This window comes from Microchirus variegatus (genome assembly GCF_963457635.1).
Source record: "Microchirus variegatus genome assembly, chromosome: 2".
NCBI classification, from domain to species: domain Eukaryota; kingdom Metazoa; phylum Chordata; class Actinopteri; order Pleuronectiformes; family Soleidae; genus Microchirus; species Microchirus variegatus.
The window spans coordinates 9,695,596-9,714,342 of record NC_139803.1 but is presented as its reverse complement, the minus strand read 5'-3'; the positions used below and the strand labels follow the sequence as shown (position 1 = coordinate 9,714,342).

The 18,747-nt window shown below is 39.2% G+C and overlaps 4 protein-coding genes across 6 annotated transcripts in view; 2 read left to right on the top strand and 2 right to left on the bottom strand.

The window, feature by feature from the left end:
* LOC310943323 (claudin-4-like) overlaps window positions 1-18,747 on the bottom strand; it is a gene marked incomplete at its 3' end in the record, with an annotated part of 222,219 nt that overhangs the window by 110,829 nt on the left and 92,643 nt on the right. The gene's annotated exons all lie outside the window — the stretch shown is intronic.
* rab34b (RAB34, member RAS oncogene family b) lies at window positions 1,398-5,167 on the bottom strand. The gene is made up of 10 exons (XM_083908856.1): window positions 5,109-5,167; window positions 4,107-4,198; window positions 3,841-3,906; window positions 3,622-3,723; window positions 3,483-3,547; window positions 3,346-3,397; window positions 3,163-3,244; window positions 2,247-2,337; window positions 2,041-2,148; window positions 1,398-1,482 (listed from the first exon to the last, which is right to left on the bottom strand). The coding sequence occupies exons 1-10, from the start codon at window positions 5,154-5,156 to the stop codon at window positions 1,430-1,432; spliced, it is 759 nt and encodes a 252-aa protein (XP_083764982.1). The 5' UTR covers window positions 5,157-5,167; the 3' UTR covers window positions 1,398-1,429.
* Window positions 6,869-10,636, top strand: LOC310943286 (uncharacterized protein). Of its 3 annotated transcripts, none has more exons than XM_083908822.1 (9): window positions 6,869-7,092; window positions 7,321-7,381; window positions 8,565-8,634; window positions 8,828-8,877; window positions 9,106-9,154; window positions 9,385-9,434; window positions 9,669-9,840; window positions 10,056-10,112; window positions 10,311-10,636. In XM_083908822.1, the coding sequence occupies exons 2-7, from the start codon at window positions 7,358-7,360 to the stop codon at window positions 9,828-9,830; spliced, it is 405 nt and encodes a 134-aa protein (XP_083764948.1). In that variant the 5' UTR covers window positions 6,869-7,092; window positions 7,321-7,357; the 3' UTR covers window positions 9,831-9,840; window positions 10,056-10,112; window positions 10,311-10,636. The 3 variants fall into 3 exon arrangements, 2 of the variants coding, with proteins under 2 accessions (XP_083764948.1, XP_083764949.1); XM_083908823.1 differs by having other exon boundaries at window positions 9,665-9,840; XR_014593114.1 differs by lacking the exon at window positions 9,106-9,154 and having other exon boundaries at window positions 9,665-9,840.
* Window positions 12,183-16,277, top strand: LOC310944703 (calpain-1 catalytic subunit-like; the record flags this gene model as incomplete). Its single annotated transcript, XM_083910510.1, has 12 exons — window positions 12,183-12,422; window positions 12,556-12,643; window positions 12,731-12,846; window positions 12,938-13,071; window positions 13,643-13,835; window positions 13,926-14,000; window positions 14,310-14,395; window positions 14,507-14,578; window positions 14,750-14,907; window positions 15,681-15,829; window positions 15,935-15,946; window positions 16,071-16,277. 12 exons carry the CDS (start codon window positions 12,183-12,185, stop codon window positions 16,275-16,277), a joined length of 1,530 nt encoding a protein of 509 aa, XP_083766636.1.

Sequence of the window (18,747 nt, the reverse complement as noted above, 5' to 3'; positions counted from 1 at the left end):
TTAAAAAAAAAACACAATAATGAAAATAATGATGTTTATCTAATGTAGACACCTTAAGGGATAGTTGCCATATAATTGATTTTAAAATAAATATCAGGAATGTATATATATTTTTATAAATATTTGGTTGTGCCACCTGACTTTTTTTTTGTTGTGAAGTTAAAAGTACTGTTAAAAAAATGAGTTAAAACAGTTAGAATGGTGTTTCAATATATGAGACATGTTCAAACACATTGTTCTGGACTCAAAAATATGAATAAGATCTATTTTTAAAAAACTTTTAAAAAATACCTTTTTAGAAGCTTTATTTATCATTGACCCATATATATATATGGGTATACACATACACGTATATACACATATATAGTATACACGCACATACATACACATATATATACATATATAGTATACACGCACATACATGCACATATATACACATACAGAATGCACACATACACATATATACAAATATAGTATACACACACATACATACACATATATACACATAAATAGTATACACCAACATACACATGTACATTCACATAACAGTATACACACACATATACATGCACATATATACAGTATACACACACACACATATACATGCACATATATACCGTATACACACACATACACATATATAGTATACACACACATACATACACATATATACAGTATACACATATACATGCACATATATACACAAATATACAGTATACACAAGTACACATATATACAGTATACACACGCACACACACATTAAATTGGAGGGAACAGGAGCCAAATCCAGGCTCACAATGATAAAGATGCACTCTAAAAACAGTTTGCTTCCTTTTTGTGAGAAGAAGCTGTTTAGTTGTTTTCCCCCTGTAAACAATCCCTCCATTTTCCCGATCATGAGAATCCTGTCAGAGGAGAGCGAGAGAGAGAGAGAGAGGTGTGTCATGGACACGGTTCAGGTCATGGGAGCCGCTGTATGTGTCACATTAGCAGCACACAGTCACATGACAGGAGGTCGAGTGAGGGAACGTGGAAACATGGTTTTAGGTCTTAGGTTTCACTGTCATTTCAGGGACGAGAGAGAAAGAGAAAAACTCAGACAGACACATGTTTATAAAATCAATCAAGTGCGGTTTAATAAAAAGATGTAGAGAATGTTTTTTTGCAAAGATAGCAACATCACAAAGCTTTATTTGTTGTCGTTCTGTACTAACGAGCAGTACAAACCAGCATTCCTGAGAAGACACTGTGGACACTGTTCAGTTTACAGCCGTGATGTCAAACCCTCAGCGTGGATCATCAGTCTGCAGACACACCTCTCATATTAACTATTATCTCTTTGAGCTGTTTAACCAGGGTCTGTTCATGTCGCTGTGAGATCGACGCAGTGTGTCCAGGTGTTTTTTACGCTCTCTCTCTTGCTCTCTGCTCAGCAGCAGTTTGGTTTCCTCTTGGCTGGTGTGTGGTTGGTCTCTGTGAGTCCTGTGTGTCACACAAATGTGTTTTTTATACATTCAGACACACAATGTGAGCTGGTGTGGTGCATTAAGCTGAATATGGGCTGTCTGGATTAATTTACAAATGTGAATAGAAAAGAATAGACAAGAATTTCTACTTCAAATTATTGCAGTTATTATAACTTTTTGGCTTCTTTCTTTACCCAGACACATTTTTTTGTGTTTTGGGCTTTAATTTCTAGAATATTTTATCATTTTTTTCATGCATATTGTTAAACAATGTATGCCACGTTGTGCATTTCTGAGTGTAGTCTATTGTAAACAATGTGAACTGAAATACTCACACAAACGCACCTACGCAAAACTTGGCAATTTAAGAGTTAAAAACTCTTTTTAAATAATTTATGTTTGATGAGGACTGATGTTGGTTTAAATAAAAATAATAATTTATCACATTTTTATAGCTCCATTTTTATGAGCACATTTTGGTGCTTTATGCGTGTTAATGAGTATTTTATATAATAAAAATAATACTTTTTTAGACCATAAAATGAAGGTGCATCATGACAAACATGTGACTCACTGATGATGTCGCCAGCGTTCCTCGACCCGTTCTTCTCGATCTCGGACAAAACGTTGGCCTCAAACGTCAGCGAGGCCACGCGCAAGAAGAAGTCTCTGATGCAGTCTCCTGCGATGACAACAACAACAACAACAACAACAACATGGAGAGGACTTCATCATTTAGTGGGTTCTTGGACGTGGACGTTCTTGTCTCTTGACTCTCACCTGACTTTGCAGACACGGCCCAGTATTCTGCTTTGATTTCCTCAGAGAGTCTGATCGCCTCCTCCTCCACCTTTGCCAACTGTTCTGGAGTCTGAGGAGCCGAGGAAATTCGATTGAATGAAGTCAAATGACAGAGAATTACAGTTCAAAACACATCTTTTGGACCTAAATACTTTTATCTAATCATCCTCGCTGAGTTGTTTCCTACGGTGGCCCTGATGTGCAGAACACAACCGCAAATCACAAAACACAAACGCAAATCACAAACGCAAATCACAAAATGCAAATCACAAAACACAAACGTAAATCACAAAACACAATTGCAAATCACAAAACACAAACGTTAATCACAAAACACAAATGCAAATCACAAAACACAAGTGCAAATCACAAAACACAAACATAAATCACAAAACATAAACGCAAATCACAAACGCAAAACACAAAACACAAATGCAAATCACAAAACGCAAATCAGAAAACACAAATGCAAATCACAAAATGCAAAACATAAATGCAAATCACAAACGCAAAACTCAAACACAAATCACATACGCAAATCACAAAACGCAAATCACAAACGCAAAACAAATGCAAATCACAAAACACAAACGCAAATAACAAACGCAAAACACAAAACACAAATGCAAATCGCAAAAAACACAAAACACAAATGCAAATCCCAAACAAACATAAATCACAAACGCAAATCACAAAACACAAACGCAAAACACAAACGCAAAACACAAACGCAAATCAATCAATTTTTTTTTTGTGTTTTTTGATTTGCATTTCCGTTTTTGAGTTAATGTTTTTTGTGTTTTCTGCTTTTGTGTTTGTGTTTTGCAACTCAGGGCCACCGTAGTTTCCACGTGTATCTCTACATAATTTGGTCATTCAATATCATCCCACTCACACTCAGGTCCTTCTTGGTCCCGACAAGGAACAGTAGAACACTGGACGGGTCGTTGTCTTTCATCGCGTCCTCTAGCCACTGCCTACACAGATACAAAAACATGTTCATTCACTGAAAAAAAAACTAGAACTGTACTAAAATTGTGTTTTTACAAAACTAAACTATATCTTAAAAGTCAGTGACCTGGCGTGGATGAGTGAGCTCGAACGGCTCAAGTCAAACACGACGATAATGGCTGAGGAAACGTGAAAAAGAGATAAACGTGTGTTATCATGTGAACGTGTGGAAGCAAAGCTGAGGATCAGCAGAGCGACGTTCACCTTGTGCTCCTCTGTAATATGTGGAGGCGATGCACTTGAAGCGCTCCTGACCTGCCGTGTCCCACCTGAAATACACACAGTTACACACAGTTTTCTGCACAAAAACAAACACACAAACTTAGTTTGGCTGAATACGTACAACTGTAAACTGAAGGGAACGCCAAGCACTTCAAAACGCTCCATCTCAAAATCCACACCGATGGTCGCTTTGTAGTTCTTTTCAAAGTCGCCTTTACAGAAACTGACAGGAACAAGAGGAAAAAACAGACATAATAACATCCATATTTGGGATTTTTACTCTTAATTCCTCCATAAATCCTAATCCAAACATCATATCCTGAGTATAGAAACTTCTTACCTGCTGATGAGACACGTTTTTCCGACAGAAACATCTCCCACGACGATGACTTTAGCGATATTAAAGCTGCACGTGAACAAACAAAACAACCGTCATTCACACGTCTTTCAACTGGAAAGTTGCGGGTTCAATTCCCAGCCCTATAGGTGACAACTATAGTGTCTAGTAAAGCGCTATATAAATACAGACTGTTACCAACTCTTCTTCTTCTGCTTTTATTTTGGTAGTAACAGAGGAAATGTGGTGGAGTAAAAGTATGATGTTACCTCACTGTGTCTGACTTGTGCACCCGACAAACAGCCTTCACCTGCGGGTGGAAAGTGTCTTTGGTGTGCAGCGCTGCATCTGAACTGAAACACTGGCGAAAACAAACAAATACACAAAGGCACAATGTCATTCATGATATTTCTAAACACATTTTTGAATACAAAAGATGACAAATCAAAGTATTGAAGTGAATCAGTTGGAGATGAATTGTAGTCGCACCGTAAGACATTTTAACAGCCTTTAAACAAAGTTAACGTTTACAAGAGAGGAGTATGGTGGCCCTGAAGACTCAACTTGACACTTTCTCATTTATGTTGTTGCTTTTTGGCTTTTACATTTGTGTTGTTACTTTTTGCATTTGTGTTGTTGCTTTTTGGCTTTTACATTTGTGTTGCTGCTTTTTGGCTTTTACATTTGTGTTGTTGCTTTTTGCATTTGTGTTGTTGCTTTTTGGCTTTTGCATTTGTGTTGTTGCTTTTTGGCTTTTGCATTTGCGTTGTCGCTTTTTGCATTTGTGTTGTTGCTTTTTGGCTTTTACATTTGCGTTGTCGCTTTTTGCATTTGTGTTGTTGCTTTTTGCATTTGTGTTGTTGCTTTTTGGCTTTTGCATTTATGTTGTTGCTTTTTGGCTTTTACATTTGTGTTGTTGTGTTTTGCATTTGTGTTGTTGTGTTTTGCATTTGTGTTGTTGCTTTTTGACTTCTGACTTTTCTTGGCTGAGGTAAATGAATGAATGAATCAGGAAATGAATCTAAGTCAATGCAATGTCTTCTGAAGTGATGGACACCAGTGTGTGTGTGTGTGTGTGTGTGTGTGTGTGTGTGTGTGTGTGTGTGTGTTCGTGTGTGTGTGTGTGTGTGTGTGTGTGTGTGTGTGTGTGTGTGTGTGTGTGTGTGTGTGTGTGTTCGTGTGTGTGTGTGTGTGTGTGTGTGTGTGTGTGTGTGTGTGTGTGTGTGTGTGTGTGTGTGTGTGTGCGCGTGTGTGTGTGTGATATCACTAACCTTAGGGAGCTGAGTAATAATCCGGTCCTTCTTCACGGGGGGAAACATCCTCACACACTCTTTCACCTCTTTTTTTCTCACCTCACATGAACGTCTGTGAAGTTGAAAACTTTCAAATGTTAAAAACAAAGCTTTTTAAACATCACATTTGCTTTCGCTTTAGTTAAAACTCCAGGAATCAATGGATACTGAAAGGAAACAAAGATATGTACATATACATATAAAGATGAAGTATGTGAGGAAGAGGAGGATGATGAGAGAGCAGATAAATCTGCCTCCTGTGAAACAATATTTCACATTTTCAAACATTTGAAACAACTTCGGCCACAAGAATAAGAACACAACAGTCCTACAACAGTGTGTGTGTGTGTGGGGGGGTGTGTGTGTGTGTGTGTGTGTGTGTGTGTGTGTGTGCGCGCACTCATTATTTGATCACATGATGATGAGACAGAAAACTAAACCATAATGAATGACACATTCTTCAGGATGCACCAGGGACAAATAAATACCTACATATACATATATAATAATAATAATAATAATAATAGTAATATTTTGTAGCAACACTCATAGACAGACACACAAAAAACAAACACAAACAAACGTGGTCTATAGATACACAAGCGTTGAAGTCACATTTTAAAATATTTCAGACTGATTTTGAAATGTTTTTACCTGGAAGCACAGGATGGAAGAGGACGATGAAGAATGAGAAGTGAGATCTTGAGTGTGGAGATGTGAACACAATATTCATCCGAAGTCTGTCGAGAAAAACAAATCTACTTTATAAAATGACGCCTTTTTCCCCCCTCAGCACAGAAACCTGATGAATACGTGTGAGCTGTCGAACAGCGCTTCCCTGTGGTCGCAGGCTACTATTGCACAACACAACTAATACACAAACTGTAGAAAACGAGATTCACACATAAACTTATTAAAACACATGAATGTAAGTAAATTAAAATACTAATAAGACAGGAATAAATGTACGGATGAGGATTAGGGACATTTTTTTTTTTTACCTTTTCTTCTCCAGATTCCTGAGATTAAAGTCAGAATAATGTCAGGACACTTAATTTTAGTCAAACATCACACACGAGGATGAAGGACAACTTTCATATCAAAGAACTTGGAACATGTCACGATTACGCTCATTAAAATGGGATTGTGAACTTTGAACACTAGAGGGCAGCATTGCTTCTCTTCGTGTACATGAAACAGAGGAAGATGTTATTATACCAATATATATATATATATATATATATATATTACATATATATATATATTATATAAAGTATGTATTGTGTAGAACTGCAATCTGAGACTTTACGTATGTTTAGGCCTGTAATAAAAACCATTAGCAAATCATGTAATAAAAAATAACTATTCACATGTTTAAGTCAAGAAATCAATGAATTACTAGGTAAACAACATGTGAAACAAGTGCAGTGTGGATTAAGGTGTGTTTAATAAAAATTAAAGTAAACAAAAAAGGATATGTGCACAGTAGTTTGTCCATATTATTGTTTGTATCCATAATTTTTTTGGCATGAAATCACCAAGTAAACAGTGTTAAGTCATTTGAAATATGGTTTAGCCACTCAGGCCCTGCTGTTCATACTCCGGTACAGCAGGTGGCGTCATGGTACCATGGCGCAATTTAACGTCTCTTGACGTGTTATATCCGCGACTGATGAGGGCGGGTTTGGTATAAAATCGTCGCAGAATCAAACTATGCCCTCTTTTACATTTTCTCCGGCTCCTGGGTGGTTGCTTCTACTGGAGATGCGGCACTTAAATGCGTTATCAAAACTCTAATAAGCTGTAAACTGCAGTAGAAAGCAGTAGTTACACGGTAGTTGGACTTAAGTGAATTTTTAAGTTTAAAGCGCTCCATGTGAGCGTTAGCTGCTGAGACTGTTGAGGGCACGTGAGCATACAGCCACGTGGAGAAGCTGGAACATGGAAGAAGCGAAAAACAGAAGTGAGTTTATGATGTTTGTCGATTATTTGATGCACATATCCACCATTCATCCACTACTTTTCTTTCTATTGATGTTGAATGGATGAAGATGAGCTGAAATGGTTTCAGAGGGCGCCAGCATAGAATTCATGGAGCTAGCTTATGAGCTTACTTAGCTTAATGGCGTAGTTAAGTCGTATTGGTAGATCTAGCGTTTTTTAACTTGATTCTTTATTGTTGTTTTTTCAGGGGGAACGTGGTCGTTCAGCTCCTCACGTGAGGTCACATGAAGTCTCCTTATGCTCTTAAGGTGAGTGATTGCGACTATAACATGACTTTGCAGTAGGCCTGTCACGATAACAAATTTTGCTGGACGATAAATTGTCTCAGAAATTATTGCGATAATCGATAATATTGTTGTTCTGAGATAATTTTCATCTAATACAATGATAATGGTATAATAATGCAGGTACACCTATTCAAAGAGAAATAAACTTTTATTTTTTAAAGAATATTGAACACTAGAACACAATAAATTTAATTGCAAAAGCAATAAATAAAATGGGTTAGCTGCACTCTGCTGTGGTAGGTTATGCCAGGAGTCCCGCCTCCCCACACACCATGCGACTGACAAGTGACTGACATGAGGGTTCACTCATCGTTACTCTGGCTTTACACAGCAACGCTCCAGGATGAAACAGACAAAATATTTTATCAGATGTGCCTTTCGTTTAGAGAGCGACGGCGTTTTTGGGGCTTAAAAACGCTAAAAATGAACCCACCCTCCAGAGTGGAATTCTTAAAAACGCTCCGCTGTCGCGTTCCCGTCTAAAGGGTTGAACAAGCAAAAGTGTTTTCTGAGCTGCTCAAGCTGCCACGACGCTGGCTAACCTCCTGTACGCTGACGTCGGATCCATGTGCAGTACAGACAAACAACAAACATGTGGATTCGAATCCATCAGTCGCACATCCAAGTTGCCTTAGCTGCTCTGATACTGATCCAGGAGTCATTTCAGAAATTACGCAGAGTCAATGTTTTGGTTTTCGACTGTGGGCGACTCAGCGCTACTAGAGAGAAGTAGAAGGAAGTTTCAGCGCATGCACGCGCTCCTGGTGGTGTTGAATGGCAGTGCTTCACAGCGCCACCTAGCCACCTGGCATGCATACTACATCAAATTTCACACACTTTAGGACCCGAGAGAGACACAGGGAAAACAAAAAAGCATGCAAATGGCATTTATCGCGGCCAGAAAAATTATCGCGGTAATTTTAATTATCGTGTGATTAATTGATTTATTGAATATCGCGACAGGCCTACTTTGTAGGGATTCCGTGTGGCTGTGTCCGTGATGAAAACTGTGAATAGGAAGTGCCGTCTGATGCGATAACTGACGATGTTTCGCTCTCACTGTTCTGAGTTGCTATATAAACGTTTTTGTATTCAATCTTTTCATCAGCTTGCAGAGTAAACTAATCGATTAACTTTAATACAGGTCAAAATGTGTACAGTCAAGATGCTGCAAAGGACGGGTTTCTACTCCCGACAAATGAGCAGCATGATGGGTAAGTGAACGCATCTTTATTTGTGCAGTACTAGTGTGCTCTGTTGTGATGAAACCTAAACTAAACAGCTGGAATTACCGTCAGATTGTCTAGTGGTGATAATTGTTTTTCTGAACATGCAATGAAGGACGCATCTTGTCAGGATTAGATGATACTTGGGTTTTCAAACATTTGATTTGTTTTGGTTACTTAGGGTTCGAGCTGGTCTTTGAAGGGATGCTCTGTGGAAAGGAGGTGCCTTTGGTAAGTCCTTTTTGGAGTCATATTTACAGCAAAATGTGTTGTGCTTTTATCTTAATTTGTGCAGTACTAGTGTGCTCTGTTGTGATGAAACTTAAACTAAACAGCTGGAATTACCGTCAGATTGTCTAGTGGTGATTATTGTTTTCTGAACATGCAATGAAGGATGCATCTTGTCAGGATTGGATGATACTTGTGTTTTCTAACTTTCGATTTGTTTTGGTTACTTAGGGTTCGAGCTGGTCTTTGAAGGGATTCTGTGGAAAGGAGGTGCCTTTTGGTAAGTCCTTTTTGGAGTCATATTTACAGCAAAATGTGTTGTGCTTTTATCTTTATTTGTGCAGTACTAGTGTGCTCTGTTGTGATGAAACCTAAACTAAACAGCTGGAATTACCGTCAGATTGTCTAGTGGTGATTATTGTTTTTCTGAACATGCAATGAAGGACGCATCTTGTAAGGGATTGGATGATACTTGGGTTTTCAAACACTTGATTTGTTTTGGCTACTTAGGGTTCGAGCTGGTCTTTGAAGGGATGCTCTGTGGAAAGGAGGTGCCTTTGGTAAGTCCTTTTTGGAGTCACATTTACAGCAAAATGTGTTGTACTTTTATCTTTATTTGTGCAGTACTAGTGTGCTCTGTTGTGATGAAACCTAAACTAAACAGCTGGAATTACCGTCAGATTGTTCAGTGGTGATTATTGGTTTTCTGAACATGCAATGAAAGCAGCTTATGACAGGAGATGCCAACAGTACTTTTTTTTAATGTTTTGATTTGTCTTGTTTACTCAAGGTAGAGCTGGACTTTGAAGGAAGGCTCCCTGGAGATAAAGTCTCATTTTGGTGTGGCTGCAACTGATTGGTCCAGAGTGTCCCCTGCCTTTTGCCTTGTCAGCCGAGTCGGACAGTGTCGCCCTCATGTGGAGGATAAAGTGGTAGACGATGGATGCAGCTGGTGAAGAGCATCCTGTAAGTCCTTGGATACATTATAAACTTAAGTGAATACATAAGCTCTGCTTTATGGTAGAAATTTTGTAGTCGGTGATGAAAACCTGGAATAGGAAGTGCCGTCCGATGCGACAACTGACGATTGTTTCTAATCCAATTTTCTGAGACTCAAGCGTGTGTAAATGTGTCTAAACATGTATGGGTTGTTTTTGACTGTCACACTTTGCTGTTTACAGGCTTCATTGTGACAGCATGGACCTGTCGCCTGACATCTGCTGGTCGCTAATGAACAGGTACTTTTTAATCTTTAAGCCACATTACACACTGTTGGCAGTTTTGTTCTTGTTGTGATGAAACTTAAACTGAAATAGCTGGAATTACCGTCAGATTTTTCAGTGGTGACTCTCGGTTTTCTGAACATTGAAAAGTTGCAATACTTGGATTAAAATATATTTGTTGTGGTTTTAAATTATGTAAACTGTCTCCTGCAGGTGTCGATGGGCGTGATGAGATTACTACCTCGCATCATGGTGTCTGTCTGTTGGTGCCTTCCGCACTTGCCAATAGTAATATGGGGTGAAGTCTGCCATCGGATTGCCTTGTTTGAAAAGCATGACCTTTTTGAGATGAAATTTAAAAAGTTGTGAAAACCTAATAAACTGAATGTTGAGCAATTTACAGAAGCCTCCATTGTATTGTATATGTCAAAATAGAAATTTAAGTGATCCTTTTTTACTTGTCTCCCAATCCAATATAAGCATGTGATGTTCCCTTTGTACCACGGCCAGCTTCCTCAGTTTCATGCTGGAATGCTAAAAATGTGTCAAAATGGCTTTTAATAAATTGTCTCGGTGGACATTTTCTTTGAAGTATCTGCTTTTTCTTTCTGCCACATAACCAGTATTTCTTGTTTTCAAAGTAGAGTTCATTCAAATCGTTCTGTTTAAAGTGTCCTGCTAAGGTGGTGATTTTAGCATTCTTGAACACTCAACAAGACAGGTGGCCATAAAAAGCCTTTTTGGAGGTGGTAATTGCAGTTCAACCAGACGTTTTTAACATGTAGAGCAGGTTTGTCAAGTAAAGTGTAATTCCTGACTGCTTGTCTTTGTCCAAAGAAAACATCGACAGCCCTTGTAATTACAGCATGTTTACCTATATGGACACGGTGTCGTTGTCCCATTGAGTTAGAGATGCCTGTGAAACTGTCCACAGGACACCTCGAGACATGAACATGTGCTTTTATAGATCTCTTTACCCTATATTTTTAGTTATATATTTGCAAGACCTTCCTAAAGGTCCAGAAAAATGGTGTTTCTTCAAGTGACGTCACATCTGTGTACATGCACACCAAAGCGCGCCTCAGGACCGGTGTTCCTGTCAGGGAACCGTACAATATGAGAAATGTGATTAAATGAAGGCGATGGTCACCTGTATTTACTTTCAAACTTACTATAGATGTATTAAAGAGCTGCTATGTGGATTCATTCAGAAGAATAATGTTTATATGATTATGAGCTTTATATCTTTTCCTTTTATGTAAGTTCTTACCTGTACTTTTAAATTCCAAGTCCTTGTATGTGGTTTTGCACGTCCTCCCCGTAACATGTGCCACAGATTATTTGCATGTTGCAGGTATGATCTCCCTGCAGTTGACATGTTGCAACAGGAAGCTGAAGACCTGTAATTAGAAGAAAAAATGCAGACAAGGTTGACACACCGGCTTTAGGTGCCTGTCTGGTGTGAAATGTCTCAGTGGATGGTTGTAAAAATCAAATTGTCAACTTTATTAATTTGCATTTTAAGCTAAGCCTTAAAATAGTATCCACAAAAATAGTTCTAAAGATAGTTATATACATGTTCCTGTGAAGAAACTATTTCCAGGACTCTTTGAGAAAAGGGGGTTTGTGATAATGCATGGATATTATATACGTTATGAAACGGACACACCCATGCAGATCCAATTGCACGCACGAGGCGCCCAAGCATCCAGTTCTTTTTCTTTTTTCCCTATCGTAAAGAGCAAACAAATTATTTGAACAGTTGTTGAATTCAATACTCACTTGATAGGAGTCCATATATAAGCTACTGTTTATATTATTCCTTTGAAAATAAGTTTCTTACAGAAGCCTCAACAGTCACACACACACCCACCCCCCTTTTAGCCCTCGAGCAGAATGACATTAGAGACATTGTCTAAGGCCTTGCTGTGTGTGTTTTCTATACATCCTTGGGAGGAGGGTCTGGCTCCAGGCTACGTATAGTTGCGTGTGAGTATATATTCGACCGTTGCTGGTGTTTGTCTCCACTCTCTTCTCTGATTTTCCATTTCTGCCTCTGCAGACTCTGCTCAGCTTCTCGCCACCATGCCTGTGTCTGATGAAAACACAGTCCTCATCAACCTGTGCTATCAAGAGGGCAGCGAGGGCAGCGCTTCCAATCCTGTCAAATACAACAACCAGGACTTCACGCAACTGAAAAGTGACTGCACGGAAAAGAAGCGCTTGTTTGTGGACCCCACCTTCCCACCAAACAGCTGCTCTCTAGGAGATCTGCCTTACCTCAACAACTGGGAGGAGGACAATGTGGTGTGGCTTCGTCCAGCTGTATGTACATTTCTTCTCATTTCTATAATACCGTAACATTATTAATGTAAACTTTTACAAGAAAAGTCTTTAGTTTTGCCCTAATACTCTAAGTTTCTGTTAACATTAGATTCATTGTTGTTGTTTTGTCCAGGACTTAATGCAAAGACAGAACAACGGTGATGAGCCAGCTTTCTGTATGGACGGGACCTCACGCTTTGACTTCGGTCAAGGAGGCATCAGTAAGCCAGAGAAATTCTTCTGTTTGAATCTATGTGAACTATGTGAAGTATGTGCCAGTGCTTGAGTGCTTTTCTTTTGTTGTCCAGGTAATTGCTGGTTTCTGGCTGCGCTCTCCTCTCTGACCTTTAGCAGAGATCTGATGGTGCAAGTTGTGCCTATGAACCAGTCCTTTGAGGATTATGCAGGGATCTTTCACTTCAGGGTAAATATTTTGTCTTTGTCAAGTGTTAAATAGAAAAGTTATGCATATATGCTTCGGTCAACTAACTCACTGTACATCCTGTCTGTGTCAGTTCTGGAGGTTTGGCAAGTGGGTGGATGTCGTCATCGATGACTTCCTGCCGACGATGGACAACACGTTGCTCTCTGTGTTCAGCAAAGGAGGAAATGAGTTCTGGGTTTCTCTGATGGAAAAAGCATATGCAAAGTATGTGATTAATGCACTCACCTTAATCATAGACTGTGACGCAGGACGTGCAATCGCCTAATCCTAGGATAAATAGATTTCACAATCACTCAAGTGTCCAAGTATCAGTGAAGTCAACAGCAAGTTCAATATGCATCGCATATCTAAATCTAAATGTGCTAAAAAAGTGACTTTCAAAAATTCACAGCACTTTTTCAAATGTTTGAAGCTAAATGCGACAAAACAGCACCCCATTTATCCATACTCTAAGCAGCCTACATAGGGTGGTTTTTTAGATTTGACCTGATAATAAAAAATATGGAACAAAAAATTGTAAAAATCTGATGTCAATTGTGTAACCATGTTCCCGTTTCGAGGAAAAAGATAAAACGTGACTTTTAATCATTTATTAGATCACAAGGCTTCAAATTTGGGGTTCAGATTATTGACGACATCATGACTACACATTGATGCAAGCCTCCAAAAGTCATTGAATCAGTCGTGTCTGTCTCTCGTCCAGTTGCTACTGACTGAATGATTTTGGTCACTCTAATACTGTAGAAAACAGCCTTGTTTTTGTTTTGCTTCTCAGGTTGTGTGGTTCATACGCTGACATGAACTTTGGGGTACCGTCAGACGCCTGCAAGGACTTCACTGGAGGAGTGAGCATGAGTTATCTACTCAGGGACTTCTACTCTGAACACCATGATGAGCAGCTTTGGCTCTCACTGACAAGAGCCACCAGATGCATGTCGATGATTTGCTGTGGGACTCCTCCTAAAGGGGTGAGTGATGAAGAACAACAAGAGAAAATGAAGGAAGTATCTGTCTTTTCACACACGATTTACTGTAGTTGTTTTTGTTGTCATTTTCAGCGTAGTTACGAGAACACTGTAAACGAGAATGGACTGGTGGCTGCACATGCTTACTCTGTCACAGCTGTCACTGAGGTAACTGTTCAACACAATAACAGGGAGGGAGGGCTGAAATATTCATGCCGCTTTTCCACTACATCAGGACTTCAATTACAAACTCAGTTGGGCCAAAGTGTATAAAAAAATGTGCACCGTATTAGCTGTAACTATTTATATCAACAACTAAAACATCTCAAAGTGCCTTTAGCAGAATACAAAAGAACAAACAATGTTATCAAACCTGTCAGACTACTGTAAGAATCTTAAGGGACAGTGAAAAGTGTTTCTCTACTTTTGAACTTCTGTTTCCTCGTCTCATTTGTCGATTTCTCATTTCATGATAAGTTCGATCATCTTGACTCCAAAGTGAGACTGGTGCGACTCTTTAACCCCTGGGGCGAACAGGAGTGGAATGGAAAGTGGAGCGACAAGTACGTGATTTAATCATATAGCACAATGCATATATATGTACATAGATGGACTGTTTTTATAGTTGCATCTTTTCAGTTTCTGTCTCAGACTGTCCTCTGTCCTCTGCTCAGGTCAGACATGTGGAACGATGTGAGTGCCGACGAGCAACAAAATCGTTTCAAGCGCAATGATGGAGAATTCTGGTAAATTACCTGATTTAATAAAACATTTACACAAGCTATTTTTTAGCATAATCAGGCCGTTTGGAATGTTCTTATTGTAACACAACAATATTAGAACCACAAACCTTTAAGTTGTTTGTAGACTGCAGTGTATATGGTCGGTTTTGAATTTCTCGGGTTTCACTGTGTCAGGATGGAATTGGAGGACTTCTGTCACAACTTCGGCAAGGTGTGGATGTCTTGTGAGAACCCCAACTTCACCGATGGTGATGTTACCTGTCAGTGGAAATGTATGATGTTTGAAGGCAGCTGGTTGACAGGGCAGTCTGCAGGCGGCGACATGACTGAAGGTGGGTCATTCTTTTATCATTTAAACAAAAAGCGCACGGTCAACATGTTTTTAACATTTTGTTCTGTGCACAAATACAAAAGACTAGGACCGCTCGTAGGAAAGTGGAATTTTAAAGTAGTTTTCCTGCCATTTTAAGGAGTGCTGAGGCCACGCCTTTTGACATAGAGAAAATCCTTTGATAACTTTTCATCATTAACTTGTCTTGAACATATGGACCGATCTTGGCACGGCTAGCTCAAAACTTGCTAAGATGAGTTTGTTCAAATGCATAGACTGGCCATTTTTGTTTTTCCAAAATGGCTGACTTCTGGGTGGGCGTAGCTAATGGAAGTACATTGGAAATTTGTTTGGAATCATGAAAGCAACAAGTGTACCAAGTTTGGTTAAAATTGTAGCAACTATGTGCGACTCGGAGACGATATAAAAAATAAACAATCTCCAAGAATCATTGGAGTAAGCTCAACACACTCACCAAATTTCATCCCGATCTGACGAATTTTGTCTGACCATGACTTGACTTCTGGGGGCGCTATAGAGCCCTGGGGCTACGAACGGGTTTGTGTCCTATGCCGCTATCACATTTTTCGCCGACCTGACCTCCGTGCCAAATGTCAAGAGTTCTTATGCACGTTAACCCCCTCAAAAATAAGCCCAACGTCGCAGGGGAAAATATCTCAACGGGAACAATAGGTTGACCCTGGCACATTTGTGCTTGGGCCCTAATAACCTGTTTCTGAAGGTGTCCTCTGCATTGTTCGTTTTCTCTTGTAGTGCTCTTTGAGACAAATTCTCAGTATCGCATCCAGGTGCCGGCCATTGACAAAAAGCAGCCAGGAGACAAAAACCTGATGGTTTCACTGATGCAGAAACCTCAACGCAGCAGAATGCGGTTCTACCCGATTATGTTCACCATCGTGAAGGTCAGCATTCTGAAAATCAAAGTACAATTAATCACGAATTGAGCATTTTTTTTAAATGGCTTTGAATCTGAATAGTAACATTTCTTCCCATTTTGCATTCAACAGATCCCACCTGGGGTAAGCACACACACAGGAACATGCACAAATGACTCACTTATATACAAATTTAATTTTTTTAAATGACTTGAATTTTGCAATCTTTCTTCAAATGAGCTTTATTCTATATGATTCTACCCCCCAGACACCAGAGGGAAAACTGGATCTCCCCTTCTTTTACATGAACAGCAGTGTGCAGAAGTCAGAATATGTCTATGACAGAGAAGTGGTTGAGCTGCACAGTGTGGAGCCTGGAGAGTACGTGATCGTCCCCTTCACCCGGAGTGCCTACATGGATGCAGATTTTGTTCTCACGGTCTTCACCAAAGCGGAGGTTCAGATCAGTAATTGATCAGGCATAATGTGATATTTGACATGTCCCATTGGTCTAAAAAGGAGCCTTACTCAAAATCAATAATATTTTTACTGTACTGTGTGGTTTGGGGGAATTTGTTTTTTATATTTGCTATGGGTGTAAATGTAGGCTACATGTTCCCAGTGCGACTCGCCTCGGCACGGTTATTTTGTCTTAAAATCTCCAACATTTAGCATATTCATGTAAAAATGATTCTCTGTGATACTACTGTATGTTTTATCTCCATGAGAGCATTGTCCCAATCACATTTAAGCTCTAATATTTACATGTACATGTGTGTTTATGTCTGCTATGTTTGTGCACGCATCACACAACATATACTTAATGTTGTCATTATTTTCTTGGACAATAATAAAATTCCTGCGACAGCAACATTTTGTATTTTACAACATTTTTGATAGCATACAGTATATCAGTGAATGGAAAAATCAACATTTGATTTGATTTATATAAGGGAAATAAGGCAAAAAAAACATGATTCCTGTAACAATACATATAAACTAGCCACAGTCAATTAAACCATTAAATTGATAATGTTAACCTTTAATTACGTGATTATACTTTTCAGCTTACTGTATTCACTATCGGTTGGTTCCTGCACGACAGGTTCAATTCCACAAGGACAGGGTTGGTTGTCCTGGTCGGGAAAACTTTGATCCAGAACTCCCGGGGTTGTTACAGTCCAGCAGGTTTGTTTGTGGAACCAACACAAAGTGCATCAAAACAAGTGGCTCAGTCCATCAGAAGACAACTTGCATCTCTGAGGTTGTGAGTTCAAATACTACAATCAATTGGGTTAGGGTAAGGGTTAGGGTAACTAACTAGGTAATATCTAGGTAAAAGAAAAGAAGTGTGAGACAGCTTTGGATCAACTTACTTGATTCACAACACGGATTCTCACTCGTGCGGGACGGGAATAGGGGCTGTGGAGCGGTGCAGGTGCAATGAATGGAACGTAACGGTGAGCAGAGGGTGATACTATTTGTTAGGCGGGGGTGTTTCCTTTCATTTTCAATTTTCAAAATTATACATTTTTAACCATCAACTACGGAGTATGTTTTGCACATTATCCAAGCTTATCAAAGACGAACAAATATTTTAGAATAACATTTCTTACTCTAAGTTTAAGGGGTAAAGCACCGCTAAAAAGGGGCTAGCGTCGCCCATGCCTCAATTAACACAGCAGCTCGTTAATACATCGATAATAAGTTTGTAAATAAATGTTAATGAACGACGGATAATAACTAAAACCTGCTTTATCGCAATATTTAATAATAAAAACAAATGATTCACATTTTTCATAACTAATACTCTATAGTTCCCGAGACACCACATGACCGCGCTTTGCTGTGCTAGTACACGGCTGTGACGTCACTCTGGAAAATAGTATTTTTCTGGACTTTTTATGGGCTTTAGGAAGATTTTTAAAATATGGAACATCATGAATTAAAAATATAGAATATAAAGATCTATAACTACGACAGCCCGTGTCCTGTGGACACTTTTACAGGCGTCTCTTTTGCTATTGTGCTCAATGGGGAAAATGCTTTTTGTGACCAATGAGTATTTTCTGTTGCAGTACCCAGTGTGGCCACCATGACGAAATTGTCTTCAAGGCTGAGGGGGCGGTGCACGGAGCCAAAGGATGGTGCCTCGACCCAGTAATTATCGTTTTAATCCATCCATGATGACACCCTTCTCCTTCTCGGAGCAACCGGACACCAGGGGGCGTGGTCGTCCATTCAAATCTGAAACGAAGACAGCCGAACAGGTTGCAGTTCTGAGGAGAGCAGGAAGATACACGCCAAAACTGTTCCACAAGGTAAAGGAAAACTTACTGTTGTCTAAAAAACTAAAGGAATATAGTTGTTTTTTAAAGATATATATACATATATATATATATATGTATATGTATATGTATATGTATATATACATTTCTTTATCTTTTTATGTTTATTTTATGGGGGATTAGGTGAATTGGTCATTGACAGTAGGTGTGAGAGTGTGAGTGAATGGTTGTCTCTATATGTGGCCCTGCGATGGACTGGAGAACTGTCCAGAGTGTACCCCACCTATCGCCCAATGTCAGCTGAGATGGGCACAGCACCCCCGTGACCCTCTGGTGGAGGATGAAGCGGTAGATAATGGATGGATGGTTTATTGGACTTTTATTTGATTTAGTGTATACTGACATTTGTATTAAAGCTATTTATTTTAGGTATAAAAGATAATCTGGAGCACACTGGTCAAATGTTCCCTTTTTTGTTTTTGTGATTGTTGTGCAAGCCTGGACACAACTTGAGGTTAATCATATCATTTGTTTTAATAAGATATTAAGCTTGCGTGCAATGTTATGCAGAACATGCATAGAGTGATCTATTTGGTGTCTTTTTGTCATAATACGGACAATTAAAATCACATTTTTATGATTAAGTTTAGCATCGCT

Excerpts from the sequence above, each read along its gene's own strand:
- LOC310943286 (XM_083908822.1), top strand. The coding sequence starts at position 7,358 with ATGAAGTCTCCTTATGCTCTTAAG. Across the intron at positions 8,635-8,827 it reads ACAAATGAGCAGCATGATGG|GGTTCGAGCTGGTCTTTGAA; the intron begins GTAAGTGAACGC and ends TTGGTTACTTAG. Across the intron at positions 8,878-9,105 it reads GTGGAAAGGAGGTGCCTTTG|GGTTCGAGCTGGTCTTTGAA; the intron begins GTAAGTCCTTTT and ends TTGGTTACTTAG.
- rab34b (XM_083908856.1), bottom strand. The coding sequence starts at position 5,156 with ATGTTTCCCCCCGTGAAGAAGGACCGGATTATTACTCAGCTCCCTAAG. Across the intron at positions 3,398-3,482 it reads ATATTACAGAGGAGCACAAG|CCATTATCGTCGTGTTTGAC; the intron begins GTGAACGTCGCT and ends ACGTTTCCTCAG. Across the intron at positions 2,338-3,162 it reads GGACCAAGAAGGACCTGAGT|ACTCCAGAACAGTTGGCAAA; the intron begins GTGAGTGGGATG and ends TCGGCTCCTCAG.